This window comes from Heterodontus francisci, chromosome 7 (assembly GCF_036365525.1).
Source record: "Heterodontus francisci isolate sHetFra1 chromosome 7, sHetFra1.hap1, whole genome shotgun sequence".
Taxonomy (NCBI): domain Eukaryota; kingdom Metazoa; phylum Chordata; class Chondrichthyes; order Heterodontiformes; family Heterodontidae; genus Heterodontus; species Heterodontus francisci.
Window position 1 is genome coordinate 34,451,183 of NC_090377.1, and position 19,351 is coordinate 34,470,533.

A 19,351-nucleotide genomic window follows, 5' to 3' on the forward strand; every position below is an offset into this window, starting at 1 on the left:
TTTCTTGAAATAAAAATACTTGAAAAGCCCTTGATGTATCTTGCATTTTTATTTAACACAGTTCTACACAATGTTTACAATGAATCACAATATACCATTCTCTGAAACTTTACAGGATGATTGTGTTTCTGAGTAATATTGATCAGAAATATATATTAGAACAACCATCGTGCAAGTAACTCCTCAACTTGAATTCTGTGATTAAAAAGTATTAATCAGATCATATGATTGAGCCAACACACCACTTCCATCAATCAAATCAGTTTTGTTGCACCCTTTGTTCTCTGTGTAACAGGCCTCAATCTAAGGATCCTTTGTGTTTGGTTTATAAAGTTACATTACAAAAGGGTTTTAAGATTTCCCTGCCGTCTTTTCTTTAACTAGACCTTTTGATCCTAAACCTGCTGTGGCTAGTGAAATCCTCACCCATTCTTGAGCACCCCCACATCATTGGAATTTGAATAGACCCACCTGAAGGTCTTAACTCTCCATACAGCATTAGTTGTCCTCCAGCTTGGTCTTATTGTTCCTGTAGACAGAAGGGGGTCTTGGGGCACCTTTTGTGCATCTCTTGAGTGGCCAAAAGGTGCTTTCTATGTGAGTTATATTCCCCTGGAAATAAATAACTAGGAAGAAAGAAATCCATATACCTCATTTCCTGCTATCTGTATTTAGAGCTGAGGAGCAGGGGGTCATCCTAACACACCAGTCTACCTTAATACCTTTAGACATTAGATGCATAGAAACTCACTGAATGACTCCTAAACTTTCATTGCATGCATCATCCCCTACTGTGCTGTGTTACAAATCACATTGACAAGGAGCTCTCCCCCACCGCACTACCTTTACTGAATTTTTAGATTTGTTTAAATTTACATAAGGATCTTTTGTGTATTTGTTTATTTCCATGTCAGTACATTCTGTTGGGCTCTTATGTATAACTAATAAAAAAGATTTAGCGACATTCAAGGATGTGGTAAAATCAAACAAAGTTTTGGAATTATTAAACAAAATGAGAAAAAAAAACAATGAAAATCTGCGCATTGGTAATATTGAAATAAAGCAGATTAAGAAAACAAGTTCTTTCAGGTTAGAGATAGTGGATTGTTTTATATCTTCCTACATTCAAATCCTGTATTCCATGCAATGTTACTTTAAGGCTGCTCTACACAATCCTACAGCATATGAATAATTGGGGCAGTCGTTTTTGAGCTTTAGGGTTCTTGGTTTGGCTCCCATTGCTTGAAGAGGCAAGTGACAGGCTTGTTATTGGAGTGAATTTTCTCGGTATCAACTCTGATTCTAAAGGTCCTTGAATAGTAGAGAATTCCACCTAATAAGCAGGAAAAGCTGATATAGCTCAATCACTCTACAACAAGCATTCCTCCTGTCAGCTCGTAACAGAACAATATGGATAGCCAGTTTTCAAAAAGTGTGCTGAAGATCATTCTATTTTCATCACCAATGAATCACCATAGACCATGTCGGGCAAAAGAATAAAAGATATCGGGAAATGATCCGGGGATTAAAAATAATAGATTTTTAAAAAGTGATCCCACGCCCTTTCCTGTGTTCAAGTAACACAAATTAACATTTCAGTGGGATCTCATTGGCTTGCTTAAGTTAGGAGACAAATATTAAAACTGTCCTTTCACTGGTATAAACACATACAAAAATTAAATGCATAAACAAAGCAAGATTTACAATTTCATCATTATCTGTAAGTGGAAATCCAATATTCATAACCTTCCTAAAATCAGTGAAAGGAATTCTCATTAGCCCTGATATCAATTTGTTCATTACTACGTTTTTTACATCTTTTTCTGAATATTTGTGTTTAAAAATGATGAGGGCTGATGGCACTATTGGTAGAAATAGGCTAGAAATGGAGGGATTGCCATCCATAGTAATCGTGCTCTATCTAGTCCATTATTGATGAATGCTGCTGACATCATCATGGGACTGACATTGGTGTGGTTGAACTACATCTACCAATCTTAGATAGTGTCTATATGATTTGCAGCCGATAGACCTGAGTTATACTGTTCACGAGCCAATTCACTTTTAATGTTATGAGAATGTTCTAGCGTTAAAAAATACTGAAAAATAATTTTATAAAGGTTAAGAAGTTTTATGTAGAATTTACAGCACAGAAACAGGCCATTCGGCCCAACTGGTTTATGCTGCACATGAACCTCTCACCCCTCTTCATCTAGCCCTATTAGCATATCCTTCATGCAATTGCTGTTTTAGAGTCATAGTTTTCTGAGGATTCTAAAAGGACTAGAGCAATAATGCCACTGAACTAAAAACAAAAAGTGCTGGAAATACTCAGCAGGTCTGACATCATCTGTGGAGAGAGAAGTTGTTAACGTTTCAAGTCTGTGACCTTTCATCAGAACTGGCAACGGTTAGAAAAGAACTTAGTTTTAAGCAAGTGAAGGGGAGGGGTGTGGGGAGAGAGCAAAGGGGAAGGTGTTTGATAGGGCAGAGGGCTGGAGAGATTAAATAACAAAGCTGTCCTGGAACAAAGGCAAAGAGTGTGTTCGTGCTTGTGATGAAAGGCAAAGCATTAGTCCAGAGGAAATGTTAATAGCAGAACAATGAGCAGCTCTGACTACATGAAAAACAGGCACATGGTTAAAAAAACAAAATATAAAAAAGGCCAGTCATGCTCTGAAGTTATTGAGCTCAATGTTCAGTCCGCAAGGCTGTAGAGTGCCTAATCGAAAGATCAGGTGCTGCTCCTCGAGCTTGTGATGATGTTCACTGGAACACTGGAGCAGGCCAAAGACAGAAATGTTGGCATGAGAGCAGGGAGGAGTGTTGAAATGGCAAGCAACTGGAAGCTCAGGGTCATGCTTTCTGACTGAGTGGAGGTGTTCTACAAAGCGGTCACCCAATCTGTGGGATATGTCGAACATACCTTGTTCCAGTCCTACTCAGGCCCCCTCCGCCAACTCTTTCTCTGGTACATTGATGACTGTATCAGTGCCGTTTCCTGCTCCCACCCCAAACTGGAAGACTTTATCAACTTTGCTTCCAATTTCCACCCTTTTCTCACCTTTACATGGTCCATCTCCGACACTTCCCTTTCTCGACTTCTCTGTCTCCATCTCTAGGGATAGGCTGTCCACTAATATTCATTATCAGCCCACTGACTCCCACAGCTACCTCGACTACACTTCATCACACCCTGCCTCCTGTAAGGACTCCATTTCATTTTCCCAATTTCTCCATTTCATTTCCCCAATTTCTCCATCTCTGTCGCATCTGCTCTGATGATGCAACCTTCCACAACAGCGCTTCTGATATGTCTTCCATTTTCCTCAACCGAGGATTTACCCCACCCCCCACTGTGGTTGACAAGGCCCTCAACTGTGTCCGGCACATTTCCCGTACTTGTGCCCTCACCTCTTCCCCTTCCTCCCAGAACCGTGATAGGGTTCCCTTGTCCTCACTTTTCACCCCACCAGCCTCCACATCCAAAGGATTATCCTCTGCCATTTCTGCCACCTCCAGCGTGATGCCACCACCAAATGCATCTTCCCCTCCCCTCCCCTGTCAGCATTTCGAAGGGATCATTCCCTCCACGACACGGTCCACTCCTCCTTTAGCCCCGACACCTCATTCCCCTTCCCATGGCACCTTCACATGCGATCGCAGTAGGTGTAGTAACTGCCATTTTACCTCCTCTCTCCTCACTATCCAAGGCCCCAAACACTCCTTTCAGATGAAGCAGCAATTTACTTGTACTTCTTTCAATTTAGTATTCTGTATTAGCTGCTCACAATGCGATCTCCTCTACATTGGGGAGACCAAATGCAGATTGGGTGACCGCTTTGCAGAACACCTCCACTCGGTCCAAAAGCATGACCCTGAGCTTCCAATTGCTTGCAATTTCAACACCCACCCTCCCCTGCTCTCATGCCAACATTTCTGTCTTTGGCCTGCTCCAATGTTCCAGTGAACATCAACACAAGCTCGAGGAGCAGCACCTGACCTTTCAATTAGGCATTCTACAGCCTTGCGGACTGAACATTGAGCTCAATAACTTCAGAGCATGACTGGCCTTTTTTTATATTTTATTTTTTAACCATGTGCCTGTTTTTCATGTAGTCTGAGCTGCTCATTATTCTGCTATTAACACTTCCTCTGGACTAATGCTTTGCCTTTCACCACAAGCATTAACACACTCTTTGCCTTTGTCCCAGGACAGCTTTGTTATTTAATCTCTCCTGCCTTCTGCCCGATCAAACACCTTCCCCTTTGTTCTCCCCGCCCCCCCCCCCCCCATACCCCTCCCCTTCACTTGCTTAAAACCTAACCCTTTTCTAACCTTTGCCAGTTCTGTTAAAAGATCACAGACCTGAAATGTTTCTCTCTCCACAGATGCTGCCAAACCTGCTGAGTATTTCCAGCACTTTTTGTTTTTATTCCAGATTTCCAGCATCTGCAGTATTTTGCTTTTATTTAATGCCACTGAACTACTGGTTTCAGTTTTATCAGCAAAGCACTGAGTGGAAACCAGTAGTTTTCCCACAGTACATAGCAATGTGAGCTGGAAATAGTTTCATCCATCCTATTCTCTGCATCCCTCCCAGCCACAGTTTAATAAACCAGAGAAAGAGGAGAGAAAACAAATTGTGATGTAATCTTCACTCTGGGCGCATGTGGAAAACTGTGGATTGGTCGCCTTTGATACCACTGGAACCATTTTCCTTTCCACTGAAGTTAATGGAACAGAACATGGGACAGGGTGCATGCTGAATGGATGATTTGCAATTGCTGGTTTTCCGCACATGCCTCAAATCGAAAAGTCTCGCCCTCTCATAACTCTGTTGTAACTGTATTTTAAAAGGGTACTGTGATGAGACTCCATCTTTAAAAGAATGTGCGAGTCTTAAGCTCTACATCAGGAAAAATCACTGTAGTGTCGGTTCCATGACCCTACTGCTCATCACTTGGAGGTCTGGGAGCCACATTGAGTGCTAAATCACTTCCACACCCAGCCTATAATACAGTTGTTCCAATCAAGTGGTCGGACACCTAATGGTTATTTTTTTGTTTAGAAATAAATTCAATTAAGTGCAGGGGATTTCCTCCCCAAATAATTGAGGATAAGGAATATACCTTTAAGGGTTAATAAGGGATCAGATTTACAGACACTGGCGATTCCTTCCTGAATTTTTCTACAAAACATTTGCCAACATCATTGACATCATTCGATTGCTTTATAGCATCATGTTTCAGCCAGTGCAAGATTATGTTTCATGATTATCTATAAATTCGTATCTTTTTCCATTGTGAAATTAATCGCACACTTCTTACGGAATTAGAAAGCAACCTAGAATCTTGTATCTGCTTTTGTACAAAATTTTTGTCCTCTTCAATATTTGAAATATTGAAAACCTATTAGGATGGAAACTGTTTAGATTTCAACATCCTTCAGAGCCTATCGCTCAGACATGTGAAGCAAGAAATTTCTGCTGATGCACATTTCTGTACGTATGGTACTCTACTCACATAGCAACACTTCTGATAAGATTGCACTATGGAATATAAAATTAAGGTGCACTTAAATCTACCTCTCTCCACTTTGCTGATGCTAAGCATTGTCCTGCATGAACAGAGGAGATCTTAAGGCACAGGAGCATACACCAAGGTCTTTGTTGTTTGCAAGCAAGAAAATAGTCATAGCTTTCAGTATTGTAATGTGCAAGCAATAAAATTTGGCATTTGTGTCACATTCTGTAAATGAAGTGCAGATGAAACCTGCATTTCATTTTTTTAAAAACTGGCTTAAGTAGCACATTGTCATGCTAGGCCCCCACCTGCCAAGAATGAGGCACATTAATTTTGTCATGAACATTGATTTTAAACTGTTACTGGAGTGAAGAAAGGACTTGTTAAACAGATCAGCCGTTGATGGAAAATATATTTGTATATTAACAGACAGTGTTTGGAAGGTCAAAGCAGCCATTCCCTGACATTCAACCCACAATGCACTTTTGATCAGACGTTGAAGGTGGGGGAGCTTGCATTCCAGATTGACTGATAAGATGGCTGAATACACAAACGGACGTGGTCAAACCAGCTAGTCACATGATTAACCTGCTGGGCAACCTGAGTTTTTTGAATTTGTACAAACAGTTTGGGGAGAGTATCTGTTTGCTCCAGGACTGATGAAATCTCTCTCCTGTCTGCTCCCATCTCTTTCTCACAAGCCTCTGAATCCACTGAAGACACATGAACCCCAAGAGAGAAAAGTCTCCTGCAGTGAACAAGGTTTTTGAAGAATACTGGGCCCCAACGAAAAGCAAGATCTACCTACAATCAAGGACTACAGTGATCTCGAAGAACCATAACAAAAACTCTTCAGATATTGCCTCAAACGTTTCCACTTTATTTTTCTTCTCTTTTCTGTTTCTACTTGCATGTGTGTATCGCGTATGCATGCTAGCGTGGGGCGTGTCATGTATCCGTAGGCGTTAACCGAATTAGAGTTTAAGTTTAATAAATTTAAACTTTTTTTCTTTACACCTAAGAAAGTCTGTTTGTGCTGGTTTCTTTGCCTTATAATTGGAAAGCGGTGAACAAGGATTCGCCAAGGGGGAGCTAAAAACATGGCGTGTTTAAAATTAAACCCTGTTACAGGATGACCAGGTGAAAGCTGAAAGGGAACCCTAGATCACTTTCTCACCTGGTTGTAACAACATTAAAATTAATTTTAAGCCCCGGTTTCTGAAACTCATGTCAATAGCTTCTTAGTAAACATAATCTCCCAGTTAACCCAAACAATATTGCATGACTTTATACTTTTAAAATATGCAAGTCTTTTGATATGATTGTTATGAAGTACAATGTGAAAAGTGTATAGAACCTGCTGCAATTATTAAAGTTGCAAGATAGTTAAATAGTTCTCAAATTCTAAAATGGGTTAAAGGGAACCAACAGAATGCCCTTTACTGTCAAGCCTACATATATTGATAGTGTTAATCTTGTCCTATTTACTGCTCACATCTGAATTGACTCGCAATAGGCCTCAGGGTTACTGTTGTATTTCCACTTTGAGCAAACAGTTGAAAAAATAAAAAGAAGAAACTGATTCTACATGTTTTAGAAAAACATTATGTGTATTATACAAAGCAGCTGACTACAATTTCATTGCTATTGGTCACACACACTATAAAGACCCACACACGTACCAAACTTTGTGCTTCTTAACCTCTGTATTGAATCCCTCTCGCCAGTAAAAATGGTGAGGTTAAACATTAAGCGCCTCTAGTGAAAGGACACCTGTATTTGCTGGTCACATTATGCACAAACTGAAAATGCTTTACAGCTGGCCAAATTAGCATAATTAAATCCACATCAATTAGAAAAGCTCAATCAGCCTATTCCGGCCTTCTCATGCAGATAGTGGCATTTGTCTAAGGTGATAAATAACAAAGACTTTCAGAGTTGAAGACTTCATAGCTGAAAGGAAGAGTAATAGGATTTGTATATTGTCCTGATGTTTCACCTTAAAGCTAGTGGAAGTGATTAGCACTAAACATGCCTTTGAACGAGGTACAGTTGCATTTTGCATTCCAATTACACTGGTACACAGGAGTCAGCATTGCAGATGTGCATTTTACAACACGCCACTGTTGCAATTATTCTTTTATCCACAAATAATGAGGGTAAACAAAGCCTGGCTTTGTGACTTTGGCCCTTCTTTGCACAGGGAAGCCCTGATGACCCTGTGATCGTAACAAGACTTCACTGTGTGATGCTTGCAAGTAAATTCCTCCAGATGAGAAGTGACATGGGGTTCAAGGGTTAATTTGTGTAACAGGCAAATTTGCATACAAATGAAAAATGATGAAATTTCTGTTCTCCTAAATTTTCAATGTCAGTGACATCAAACAGCAGACTGCACTCCCTTGCTGTTCATGGAATATTCATTACTTGTGAAACAGGAGCATCTTGTTAGGTTTTAATCTAAAACTTCAAATCACTGACTTAATTTGTTAAACTTTATTACTTGTAACACTTGCCTTCCTGTTTTAGCTGCTCTTTGTTACTCTCCATGTGTACTTTATGCTTCACTAAATAGGGCTAATAAATTGTACAAATGTGAGCCTCATTCCTAGGGAATCCTCATTCATGTCACAAAGTCTTCTATATTCACTCTCCACAACTGTAGTAAAGATGCCGCATCTCATCTTCCCAGGGCCAGGAACTGCCATTAGAAAAATTGTAACAATGTCATTAAAACTAAATTAATTGCAGATGTTGTATTGCTTTTTTTGATTTTTATACATCTCATAATACTATTGGATGTTATGGAAACAAAGAATTCTGTTTTACATGTCATATACATGAATATGCAGAAGTAGATTCAAAGGAAGATGTGCAGTAAACAGACTAGGCCCTTTTAAGGGATTCTTTGTTTCCATATTTAATTCACAGCAAGTTAATCTGTAGAGTATTGTTATTTTAGTATTTAGATTAATCAATTGATGGCTTAAATTTATTTAGTGACCCCATCAAATTGCCATTCCAGTGTGTACATTCATTGTTTAGAGCCATTAATGTACAATTCACATTTAGGAATTGGATGCCCTCAAAATCACAGCCCAATGTGGATGCACAGTTTTTAGATATAGTGATGTCCCATTAGTGTTGCCAACACTCGTTGAAGGTATTCCTGGAGGTTTAATCACATAACATCTGACCAAGTGACATTCAGTCACATGATGTCCAATCACATGATGCTTTCCTGCTGTTTGGAAAGGTTACTACATTTAACGTTTAAGGGTTGGATGCCCTGAAGTTGAGTGAGATTGTCCTTTGTTTTCAGCCAGCAATTGACACGGTAGAAGTTCAGAGAACCACAAGGCCGTGGGTGAGCAGGCGAAGAAAGTGCACAGGTTCAAAAAAGCTCTATTTTGATTGGGATGCTAGAAGGTGTGCTGTTGTTTGTCCCAAGACACTAATCTTTCATTCTGGGAGATTCCGGAACAATCCAAGAGGGCTGGCAACTGAATGTGTGCCCTTCGTGTTTAGCCACATAAATACCACATTTCCCTTCATATGTGGGTTCCTAACACAGTGTTAGGCTAAGTGCAACTCTTACCTTTTCTACCCATCACCTTCAATATGTGAATCCCATTAAGCTCCCAGACCAGGAAAGATAGTATCAATTTCCTTGAGGTAAAAATTGAATGAGGATTTGAGTTTGTACAGCATTTGTTGCACATCCTGAATGACTTGCTATGTCATTTCAGAGGGCATTTAAGAGTCAACCACATTGCTGTGGTTCTGGAGTCACATGTAGGCCAGACCAGGTGAGGATGGAAGATTTCCTTCCCTAAAGGACATTAGTGAACTAGATGGGTTTTTACAACAATCAACAATGGTTTCATGGTCACCATTAGACTAGCTTTATTTCCAGATTTATTTATTGAATTCACATTACACCATCATGTCACCATTGCCCATGTCCCCAGAGCATTAACTTGTGGGTCTGGATTACTAGTCCAGTGACACTACCACTACACCACCACCTCCCCACTGGTTTAGACTGGCATCAGGCACTGGAATTTTGTAATCCCAGCATTTGCTGGCAGTAGATCAGTTAGTGCCATTTAGATTGAGAGCTGCACAGTGCTAATATCTATGTTAACAGATTTATACTACAGTGTTAGCCAAACTTAAGACATTCAAATGTACTATTCAGAGGTTTTGTTAATTTGATCCTATGTTTGCCTGTTAACAATATATCTTTAAGTGTAATCACTGTATTTTGAGACTGCCATACTTTGAAATCATTAGTTTCCATTTTGTTAATTAGTAAGCACGATTTGAACATTGCTCAGAATTGACTTCACATAGCACTAAATAATGTTTCTAGTTATTCCATATATTCATGCTGTTTGAGGTTAGCAACCACAGCCCTATTCAAGGCCTCTCTGCCAATGACACTCTGAAATCAGCTGGTGGGGGGAGTGGTATGAAATACAACCCAGTGTTTAATCCTTCTTGATTTTCCTTTCTTCTCGTTGTCAGGTAGGTCTTGCCTCTGCTTGGTACTCTTACCTGACCACCCATCCCAGAATGACAATCTACCATCTGGAGGAAATCTTTGAGTGTGAATACCTAGATAGGATGGGTTTCCAGCCTGATTCATTTTCCCAAAAATAAGATTGAAATTGTACATTTCTGAATAACCTAGTGTGCACTAGGGTCCCAATCTTATTGTCCAGAAAGGTTTACTTAACATTATAATTAAACTAGGAACCCAGGGCATCAGGTGGAAGGACAAACATTTCTGATACTGTTCCCTGGTGTTTCGTCTCCCTGTTAGATGACTGCACTGCATGGTTTTATACTGTATTCTGGAATGCAGAACATGAAAATGGAGAAATTGTTCTGCTCTGAAGCACTGAGGAAAGCAGAAAAATTAATCCCTGTTCTTTCAGAATTCTAGTAATAAGACAGGTGATTGAGTGATTAAGTAATTCAGCTGGCATCTTCATTAGCTTAACCAAATCTTGCAATCAGTTTTGTTAAAGAAAGCACGATGCATAAAAAAGATCCTGATTACTTAAGTTTATATTAGATAATGTGGAAGAATATTATTTTTAACAGTTTGAACTGCAGGATGATATACGATGTACTTAAGACAGAATTTCTCCCATCAGCTATCAATTGTGTTTCTGTAAACCTGCAGTAATAAAGTCCTATGTATCTTTAATTCCCTTTTGTGATTGTCGTGCTGCACAATTCTCGGCTGTCTTACCACAGAAACTTGCAAGCGAATTAAAATTAAACAGTGCCTTGCAAAGTCTAGCACAAAAAAAATTGCCTTAGCTTCTGTCAAGATCTGCTTTATCACGTTTGCTGACAGCTCAGAAACGTCTGTATCCATCAGCAGGAGAACTGCAGCACACTCTGGAAAAAAAATCAAAATAGAAACAAAGCTGTCACTGAGATGAAACTTGTCTTTGGCTTCATTGCGTCACATATCTTGCAGAAACAGCACCACAGCTGATAATGGTAAAATTCAATGACTTAATGATATAAGATAAAAATGTATCTCCTGGACAGAAGGTAGCTATTTCAAAGCAGTAATTCAATTGGGGTGGAGGGGGGAGTGTTGGGGAGTGAGAGTTGAGAGAGTTTAGATGATTAATTTGAATCTTCTCTCATATTTTAGCCTTGTCGCTACACCCAACTATCCTTTGTTATTTTTAGCTACGTGACTGAACTTCCTCAAGAAATTGATACAATAAAGCATCATTTTAAATTTATATATATATATATCTGCCAGCTCTGACGCCGCACTGAGACACAGGACAGATGTGTGATGCCAGGGTTTGCAATCTGGTCACAGCAACACGAGCAAAGACCTTCCCCACTTATACTTAGCAAGGAGATGCCTCGGTAATTGTTAAAGTCACTGCAATTTCCCTTATTTTTGTACAAAGTGACTATGTTTGCATCATGCATGTCTTGAGGCACAGATCTTTCCTTCCAACAAAGGCACAGAAGTTCATGGAGATGCTGCAGCAATACCGGTTTTCCACTTTTGATGATTTCAGGTGGAATACCATCATTTCCCGGGGCTTTACCACTAGCAAGAAGGTCAATGGCCTTGTTGAGCTCTACAATGGTGGGCTCGCTGTTCAGCTCCTCCATAACAGGGAAATCTGGAATGGCGCTGAGAGCTACTTCAGTGATAACGTTCTCCATTAACATGATTTTCTCACTTCAACAGTTACAGAAGAAATATCGCGAACAGCACAGACCACTGTACATTGCCTTCATAGACCTTACCAAGGCCTTCGATCTTGTGAGCAGAGACGGATTCTTCAAACTGCTACGGAAAATAGGCTGCCCTCCTGGACTCTTCCTTCCACGAGAACATGCACAGTTCCAGCAGTTACAATGGAACAACATCGGACGCTTTCAAGATCAGCAGAGGGATAAAGCAGGACTGCATCCTGGCACCAACTGTCTGGCATATTCTTCTTCATGTTGCTATTGTACACTTGCAGCGATTGAAATGAGGGTGTCCACCTGCATACCAGAGCTGACGGCAAGCTGTTCAACTTGGCAAGACTGCGCGCCAAGACCAAAGTAAGTAAAGTCCTAGTCCATGAGTTGCTGATGATGCTGCGCTGACATCCCATAATGAAGTTCACTTGCAACAGCTTGTAGATCGGTTCTCCCGTCCTGCAAGGAGTTTGGACTGACAATCAGAGACAGGAAGACCAAGGTTATGGGCCAGGATGTAGAGACTACACCTTCCATTAACAATGACAACTTCACATTGGAGGTCGTTGACAGCTTCACATACCTTGGATCAACAATCACTAGAAATTTGTCCCTTGATTCTGAAATCAGCATCAGGATTGCCAAGGCTGCAGCTGTCATGTCAAAGTTGAGAAGACGAGTGTGGACCGATAGCAAAAATACAAAGCGCTGTGTGTACCAGACTTGTGTTCTCAGCACCCTCCTTTATGGTAACGAAGCACGGACAACCTATGCAAGCCAAGAAAAGCGGCTGAAGAGCTTCCACCTCTGCTGCCTTAGACAGATATTGGGCATCTCCTGGCAGGATAGAGTGCCAAATACCGAAGTACACCAGCATGCAAGGATTTCCAGTATTTTCGCCTTCCTGAGTCAGCAGCGGCTACGTTGGCTGGGTCATGTGCGCCAAATGGATGACGGCTGCATCCCCAAAGCCATGCTCTATGATGAGCTTGCTATTGGCACGAGACCAACCGGTCACCCACATCTGCAATACAAGGATGTGTGCAAGCAAGATCTCAAGTTGACCGGGATCAGCGTCGATGCATGGGAAGTCCTTGTCTTTGACCAGAGTTCCCAGACAATGGCAGTCATGAAGGAGTGGACAAAGCAGAGCACAAAAGGAACGACCAGATGGCAGAAAAGAGAGCCCAGCGGACGGAAAAAATCATCAGTCAACCCCGGGCCAACATATTCATCTGTGCCAGCTGTGAAAGGGATTGCCACTCATGAGTTGGCCTCTACAGCCACAACAGGCGATGTTCAACTTAGAAGTGACATACACCCTGGGCACAGTCCATTGCCTTCCGAGACGGACAGTTGCCTACTACTACTACTAAGGGCTAGATGAGAAATTAAGATGCAAGTTCACTATACAGTATTGCAATAGGTGTAACAAGTGTCAGGCGTGGCTCAGTGGTGCCACTCTTGTCTCTGAGTCAGAAGTTGTGGGTTCAACTCCCACTTCAAAACTTGAGCACAAAAGGCATGGCTGACACTCCAGTGCAGTACACATGAAGTGCTGTGCTGTCGGAGGTGCCATCTTTCAGATGGATACATAAAATCAAAGCCCTGTCTGTTTCAAAGAGGAACAGGGGAGTTATCGCTGGTGTTCTGGCCAATATTTTATGCCTCAATCAACCCCACAAAAACAGGTTAGCTGGTCATGATCACATTGCTGTTTGTGGGAGCTTCCTGTGTGCAAATTGACGACCACATTTTCTGACATCACAACGGTGACTATACTTCAAAAGTACTTGATTGTCTGTAAAGCACTTTGGGATGTCCTCAAGTTGCGAAAGGCTCTATATAAGTGCAAGTCTTTCTTTATAATGTTGTAATCATTTTATGCAACCTGTAAATTAGATATGTCCCTTTTTAATACTGCAACTGAAATAAAATGACAGCAAAATTAATGAAACATCCAGGGTTTAAAGGGTTGCCTCAAAATTTTGCCGAGCATCCCACATGTTTTATTTATTAGTGGGTGATTTTGACTGTGTTATATCAGTGGTTCAGATCAGAACGGGAAGACACTTGCTTTTTTTTTTAAATGTCACCTTACTAAGACATTGCCCCTTTTAATGTAGAGGAGGCAAACTGTATCTTTGACAATAAGGAAAGCAAGAAAATATTCTTGCTTGTTGCATTTTCTCCTTCCTACAGTTCTTTAATATTGATATTTTGAAGGAATGGGCAGCGAAAGTGGTATTACTATACAGGAAAAGTATGCAAGTAAACATTCTCACTAAAACACATAGAAATATTTTTCAAAGTAAGAACCTCCAGAAGTGAAAGCCATAAAGGAATATGGTAGAGTGAGAAGGTATGTTATTGCTTCTTAACTTATAAAGGTTTTCGTTATATCACTCATCATTCCAAACCAAGGAAATGGGCAGATGTTCCCAGGGTTGTCTGTCAGTCCTCTCTTGGTTTGACTCCGAGTTGCCATGTAAGAGTAGGCTGGGCCTGACTTCCTTGTTTATTTGCCCCTCTTTCCTCCTGTATAGCACCTGGTATATGCTCTTTGCCTCCTCCTAGAGGACACAGCATGAAATGTGGAACTGGCTGTGTGTGTGGTGGTTGTTTGGGCGGGGAGCGGGGGTGGTGTTGGTGGGGGAGTTGTGGGGGGATGTGATTAGTGGGGAGCGGGGGATTGATGACAGGAATCGTTGCAATGAATCAGTGTGCTACCATTCGAATTAACAGTGTCTTACAGCGCCAATTTGAAGTACCATCCATCAGTGCTATTCCATCCAATTTTTTTTTTGTGAAAACAGTTAAAAATGACGACATTTCTGCTATTTGCCTTTTTCAATGTCCTTCTTTATGTGAAACATTTGGAATTCAGTGCATGTGGAAGAACAGAAGCTGCAAGTAATAAACTGCACTGCTACTTTATGATTTTCATTTTATTGGAGTAAAAATGAAAGTTGCTGATGAGGATTCGGTGTCTGAAACATTTACCTTTTCTTTTTTTTCCATCTGATACTCTCAGACCTATTGGTCATTCTCTGTTTTTATTCAGAATGAATGGTGATTTTTTAAAAAACTGATTAACAGAGGAAAGAGGATGTCTTCTTTGGCCTCCTTGTCTCGAGAGACAATGGGTAAGCGCCTGGAGGTGGTCAGTGGTGTGTGGAGCAGCGCCTGGAGTGGCTATAAAGGCCAATTCTAGAGTGACAGACTCTTCCACAAGTGCTGCAGAAAAATTTGTTTGTTGGGGCTGTTACACAGTTGGCTCTCTCCTTGCGCCTCTGTCTTTTTTCCTGCCAACTGCTAAGTCTCTTCGACTCGCCACATTTTAGCCCCACCTTTATGGCTGCCCGCCAGCTCTGACGAACGCTGGCAACTGACTCCCACGACTTGTGATCAATGTCACAGGACTTCATGTCGCGTTTGCAGACGTCTTTAAAGCGGAGACATGGACGGCCGGTGGGTCTGATACCAGTGGCGAGCTCGCTGTACAATGTGTCTTTGGGGATCCTGCCATCTTCCATGCGACTCACATGGCCAAGCCATCTCAAGCGCCGCTGACTCAGTAGTGTGTATAAGCTGGGGGTGTTGGCCGCTTCAAGGACTTCTGTGTTGGAAATATAGTCCTGCCACCTGATGCCAAGTATTCTCCGAAGGCAGCGAAGATGGAATGAATTGAGACGTCGCTCTTGGCTGGCATACGTTGTCCAGGCCTCGCTGCCGTAGAGCAAGGTACTGAGGACACAGGCCTGATACACTCGGACTTTTGTGTTCCGTGTCAGTGCGCCATTTTCCCACACTCTCTTGGCCAGTCTGGACATAGCAGTGGAAGCCTTTCCCATGCGCTTGTTGATTTCTGCAACTAGAGACAGGTTACTGGTGATAGTTGAGCCTAGGTAGGTGAACTCTTGAACCACTTCCAGAGCGTGGTCGCCAATATTGATGGATGGAGCATTTCTGACGTCCTGCCCCATGATGTTCGTTTTCTTGAGGCTGATGGTTAGGCCAAATTCATTACAGGCAGCCGCAAACCTGTCGATGAGACTCTGCAGGCACTCTTCAGTGTGAGATGTTAAAGCAGCATCGTCAGCAAAGAGGAGTTCTCTGATGAGGACTTTCCGTACTTTGGACTTCGCTCTTAGACGGGCAAGGTTGAACAACCTGCCCCCTGATCTTGTGTGGAGGAAAATTCCTTCTTCAGGAATTCCTCTTTCCTCTTTCAGAGGAAAGAGGATGTACTGATAGTTAAACTCTCTTTTTAAAAGCATGGAGTCATTGAGTTTTGCAGCACAGAAACAGGCCCTTCAGCCCAACGAGCCTGTGCCGAACATCAAGCACCCGTCCTAACTAATCCCATTTCCCGTAGCCTTGTATGTTATGGCGTTTCAAGTGCTCATCTAAATATTTCTTGAATGTTGTGAGTGTTCCTTCAGGCAGTGTGTTCCAGATTCCAACCACCCTCTGGGTGAAAAAATTCCTCATCAACTCCCCTCTAAAGCTGCTGCCCCTTACCTTAAATCTATGCCCCCTAGTTATTGACCTCTCCGCTAAGGGGAAAAGTTTCTGCCTATCTGCCCTATCAGTGCCCCTCATAATCTTGTATACCTCAATCAGTTCCCCCCTCAGCCTTCTCCGCTCCAAGGAAAACAACCCCAGTCTATCTAGTCGGTCTTCATAACTGAAAGGCTCCAGCCCAGGCAACATCCTGGTGAATCTCCTCTGCACCCTCTCCATTGCAATCACATCCTTCCTATAGTGTGGCGACCAGAACTGTACACAGTACTCCAACTGTGGCCTAGCCAGCATTTTATACAGCTCCATCATAACCCCCCTACATCTAAACTATGCAATTACATTGTTTAAATGCAACAGTTTGTGCTGGAGGAGGAGGCACACTCCCATAAGGCACTGTGCCACTGAACAGGTTCAATGGATTGGCTTTGGCTTCTCTTTACAGAGTGAAACAGATTTCAATGCAAGCTTTCAATCCAGTGGACACAACTTGATATACAAACCTAAATAGCTTCTCTGTTGCAGATGGATTCTGAAATTACTTTCTGCAACAAGTGTGCACAGATAAAACTGATTTATATCTATCTGAACCAGATTTGAACTCCAAAGCATTATATTCCAAAAGAATTGTGCTGCTAACACACTTTAACATTCCATGGCTACAAACATTTTAGGCAACATTCTAAACTTTAACTGTATATGTGTTTTTCTCTGGGATTGCTTGCTACATTGCCTTTGTTTGGAATTTGTTTCTTCGCCATCCCCCCCCCCCCCACCTTTTTTGTCTTAAGTGGCTTTCTGTACTAATTAAAAATAAATTCACATCAGTGTGACCTTTTAGAGGTAACTGTAGAGCTATTGTTTTGTTTCTAATGCACTTCAATGACTGCCTTTTTTGTTTTGCACAGCTCTGCCACCTAAAACGCAATTAATTGACTTCTGTTAGCTGTCAGTTACCATTTATTATCAATTAGTTCAACAAATTGATTAGTTGGCATAGCCCAAAATACTCAAAATGCACTTCTTTTCATTATAACTCTATTTACATAGGGGAAAGAGCCATGGTTAATTGATGCGAGGGTAAAAAAAATGCTTATGCGAACATTTTGAACAAAAATGGTTTACTAAGTAGTCATACTGTGCTCCTAGAGTGATTGGGATGGTGTAGGATGTGCTGAAAGGCCTCCCCCTGTTGATACAGTACAGAATAATGTAGAGACTGCATATCTGGCTTTAATATGGATCAGTTAGGTCCTGAGACCTTATAGTGATAGCTTATTTTATTTTGATGAGGCTTACTGTTCGTTGAGGAATAATTTCTGTTTAAATAAGTTTTGCATTAATTTTCTTGCATTACATGGTGTGATTAATATTGCTTTCAGTTATTATGTTACTGGCCATGTGCAGTAAATATATTTGTTAGCTGTATACTGAAAGTAACTCTACAACATATCAATCTTGTGCCATACCCTTTGTAACATGCTCAAGTGACTGCAACAGTAACCAGTGATAGTTTGAAAGATACATTTATGTAAATACTGTTGCGGTACGAATCTCTTTTGTACAATTTATTGCCTATCCCAACCTGTTGAGTGTATTTGAATGTGTTTTATGTACTGTTAAATTTTTCATAACGCATACGCCATGTGATTGTAATTTTGGCTCCAGGTCTTACCTCATCCTCCTCCACTGTCTCTTCCCTGCAGTCCACCTCCAGGGCACTGCTCTCTCCTGGTTCCTGTGATTGTCAGGAACCCAGGGGCAAAGGGCAAAGGTCAGTAGCACCAGTACATAGGGCAAGTGTTACTGAAATGGTTGGCCCTGAAAAAATAAAAAAATTAACATCTTCATAGCAGTTGGCATTCAGGAGAATTTTGTTTTGAACATCTGGTTAACTTAGTTCCTACTTAGAAGTGCAAGAGGAGGAAAAACAGTTTGTGAAGAGTTATGGGGCATCAGCATTTACTTCACATGTTCTCCATTCACAGAATAGCCAAACAGAAGTGAAATATTAATTGCACAAACAAGACGCCAGCTGTTAAAGCTTTGTAACTTTTTTGTTAGTTCATGTCTATAGTTGACAATGTTATGGTAGAAGAAATAATGAAGGTTTTTTTTTGGATTACACGTTTGTTGCATTTTATTGCATCAAAACCTTAAATTTTAATAAGCATGCTTAATTACGCACAATTAATGTTATGAAGCTCCAATTTTGCTTTGTAAAACAATTTTTTTGTTGCAGTTTTTAATTCTACGAGAAGCAATAGGCTAGATTTACTGTTCATGCACAGTCAATTGGCGAAAAATCTAGGAAGTATGTATGAAAGTTTCAAGGTGACAAATCTACTGTGAGTACTGTAGGGAGAATGAAGATATACTCAAGGATTGTTTAGTTCAGGAATCAGCAACGTAAATAACAAGAAGAGCCATTTAAAAAAATTTATTCAAAAACACAATATCTTAAGACCTGCAGTGCGGTTGCACAAATGCCAATAACATAGGAGCAGGAGTAGGCCATTCAACCCATCGAATCTGCTCCTCCATTCATTTAGATCATGCCTGATCATCTACCTCAACTCCACTTTATCACCCTATCTCCTTATCATTTGATGTTAATGAGAAACAAGGCAGAGACACAATTCAACAATATTTTACAAAAAATTTGTTAATTGAATTATACTTTCTCACAAGAAGAATGTTTATCAACGTTTTAAAAAAATGCAACAAGCCTTTTAATTGCAATGAAATGGGTTCGATGGTTCAATCGATCAGAGTAGGGAGCCGCACGAGTCTTTAATGAGCCACAAGTGGCTCCCGAGTTGCAGGTTGCAGACCCTAGTCGCAGGTTGCAGACCCTTGGTTTAGTTTATCTGCTCAATCACATTCTCACCTCTACCTTTGATGCCCTTGATTCCAGAAATGATCTCTCTCCCATCCTGATTTTTACCCTTGTTTACAGCCCCCATCTTAGCTCCCTTAAGTCCAAAGGATGCAGACTTGAATGTTTATAATGCACAACTACAAAAACTTATATTTATATAGCGCTTTCAATGCAATAAAC

At 41.0% G+C, this 19,351-nt stretch overlaps 1 protein-coding gene across 14 annotated transcripts in view; it reads left to right on the forward strand.

The window, feature by feature from the left end:
• Positions 1-19,351, forward strand: part of gtdc1 (glycosyltransferase-like domain containing 1) — an 872,535-nt gene that overhangs the window by 650,750 nt on the left and 202,434 nt on the right. For 11 of the 14 annotated variants that reach the window (XM_068034984.1, XM_068034988.1, XM_068034981.1 and 8 more), the window contains one exon: positions 11,768-12,148. The exons of the other annotated variants lie outside the window; for them this stretch is intronic. In XM_068034984.1, the coding sequence (XP_067891085.1) occupies positions 11,768-12,133 (366 nt within the window). In that variant the 3' untranslated portion in view covers positions 12,134-12,148. Of the gene's footprint in view, positions 1-11,767; positions 12,149-19,351 lie in introns of those variants that run through there. 14 annotated transcript variants of the gene reach the window in all.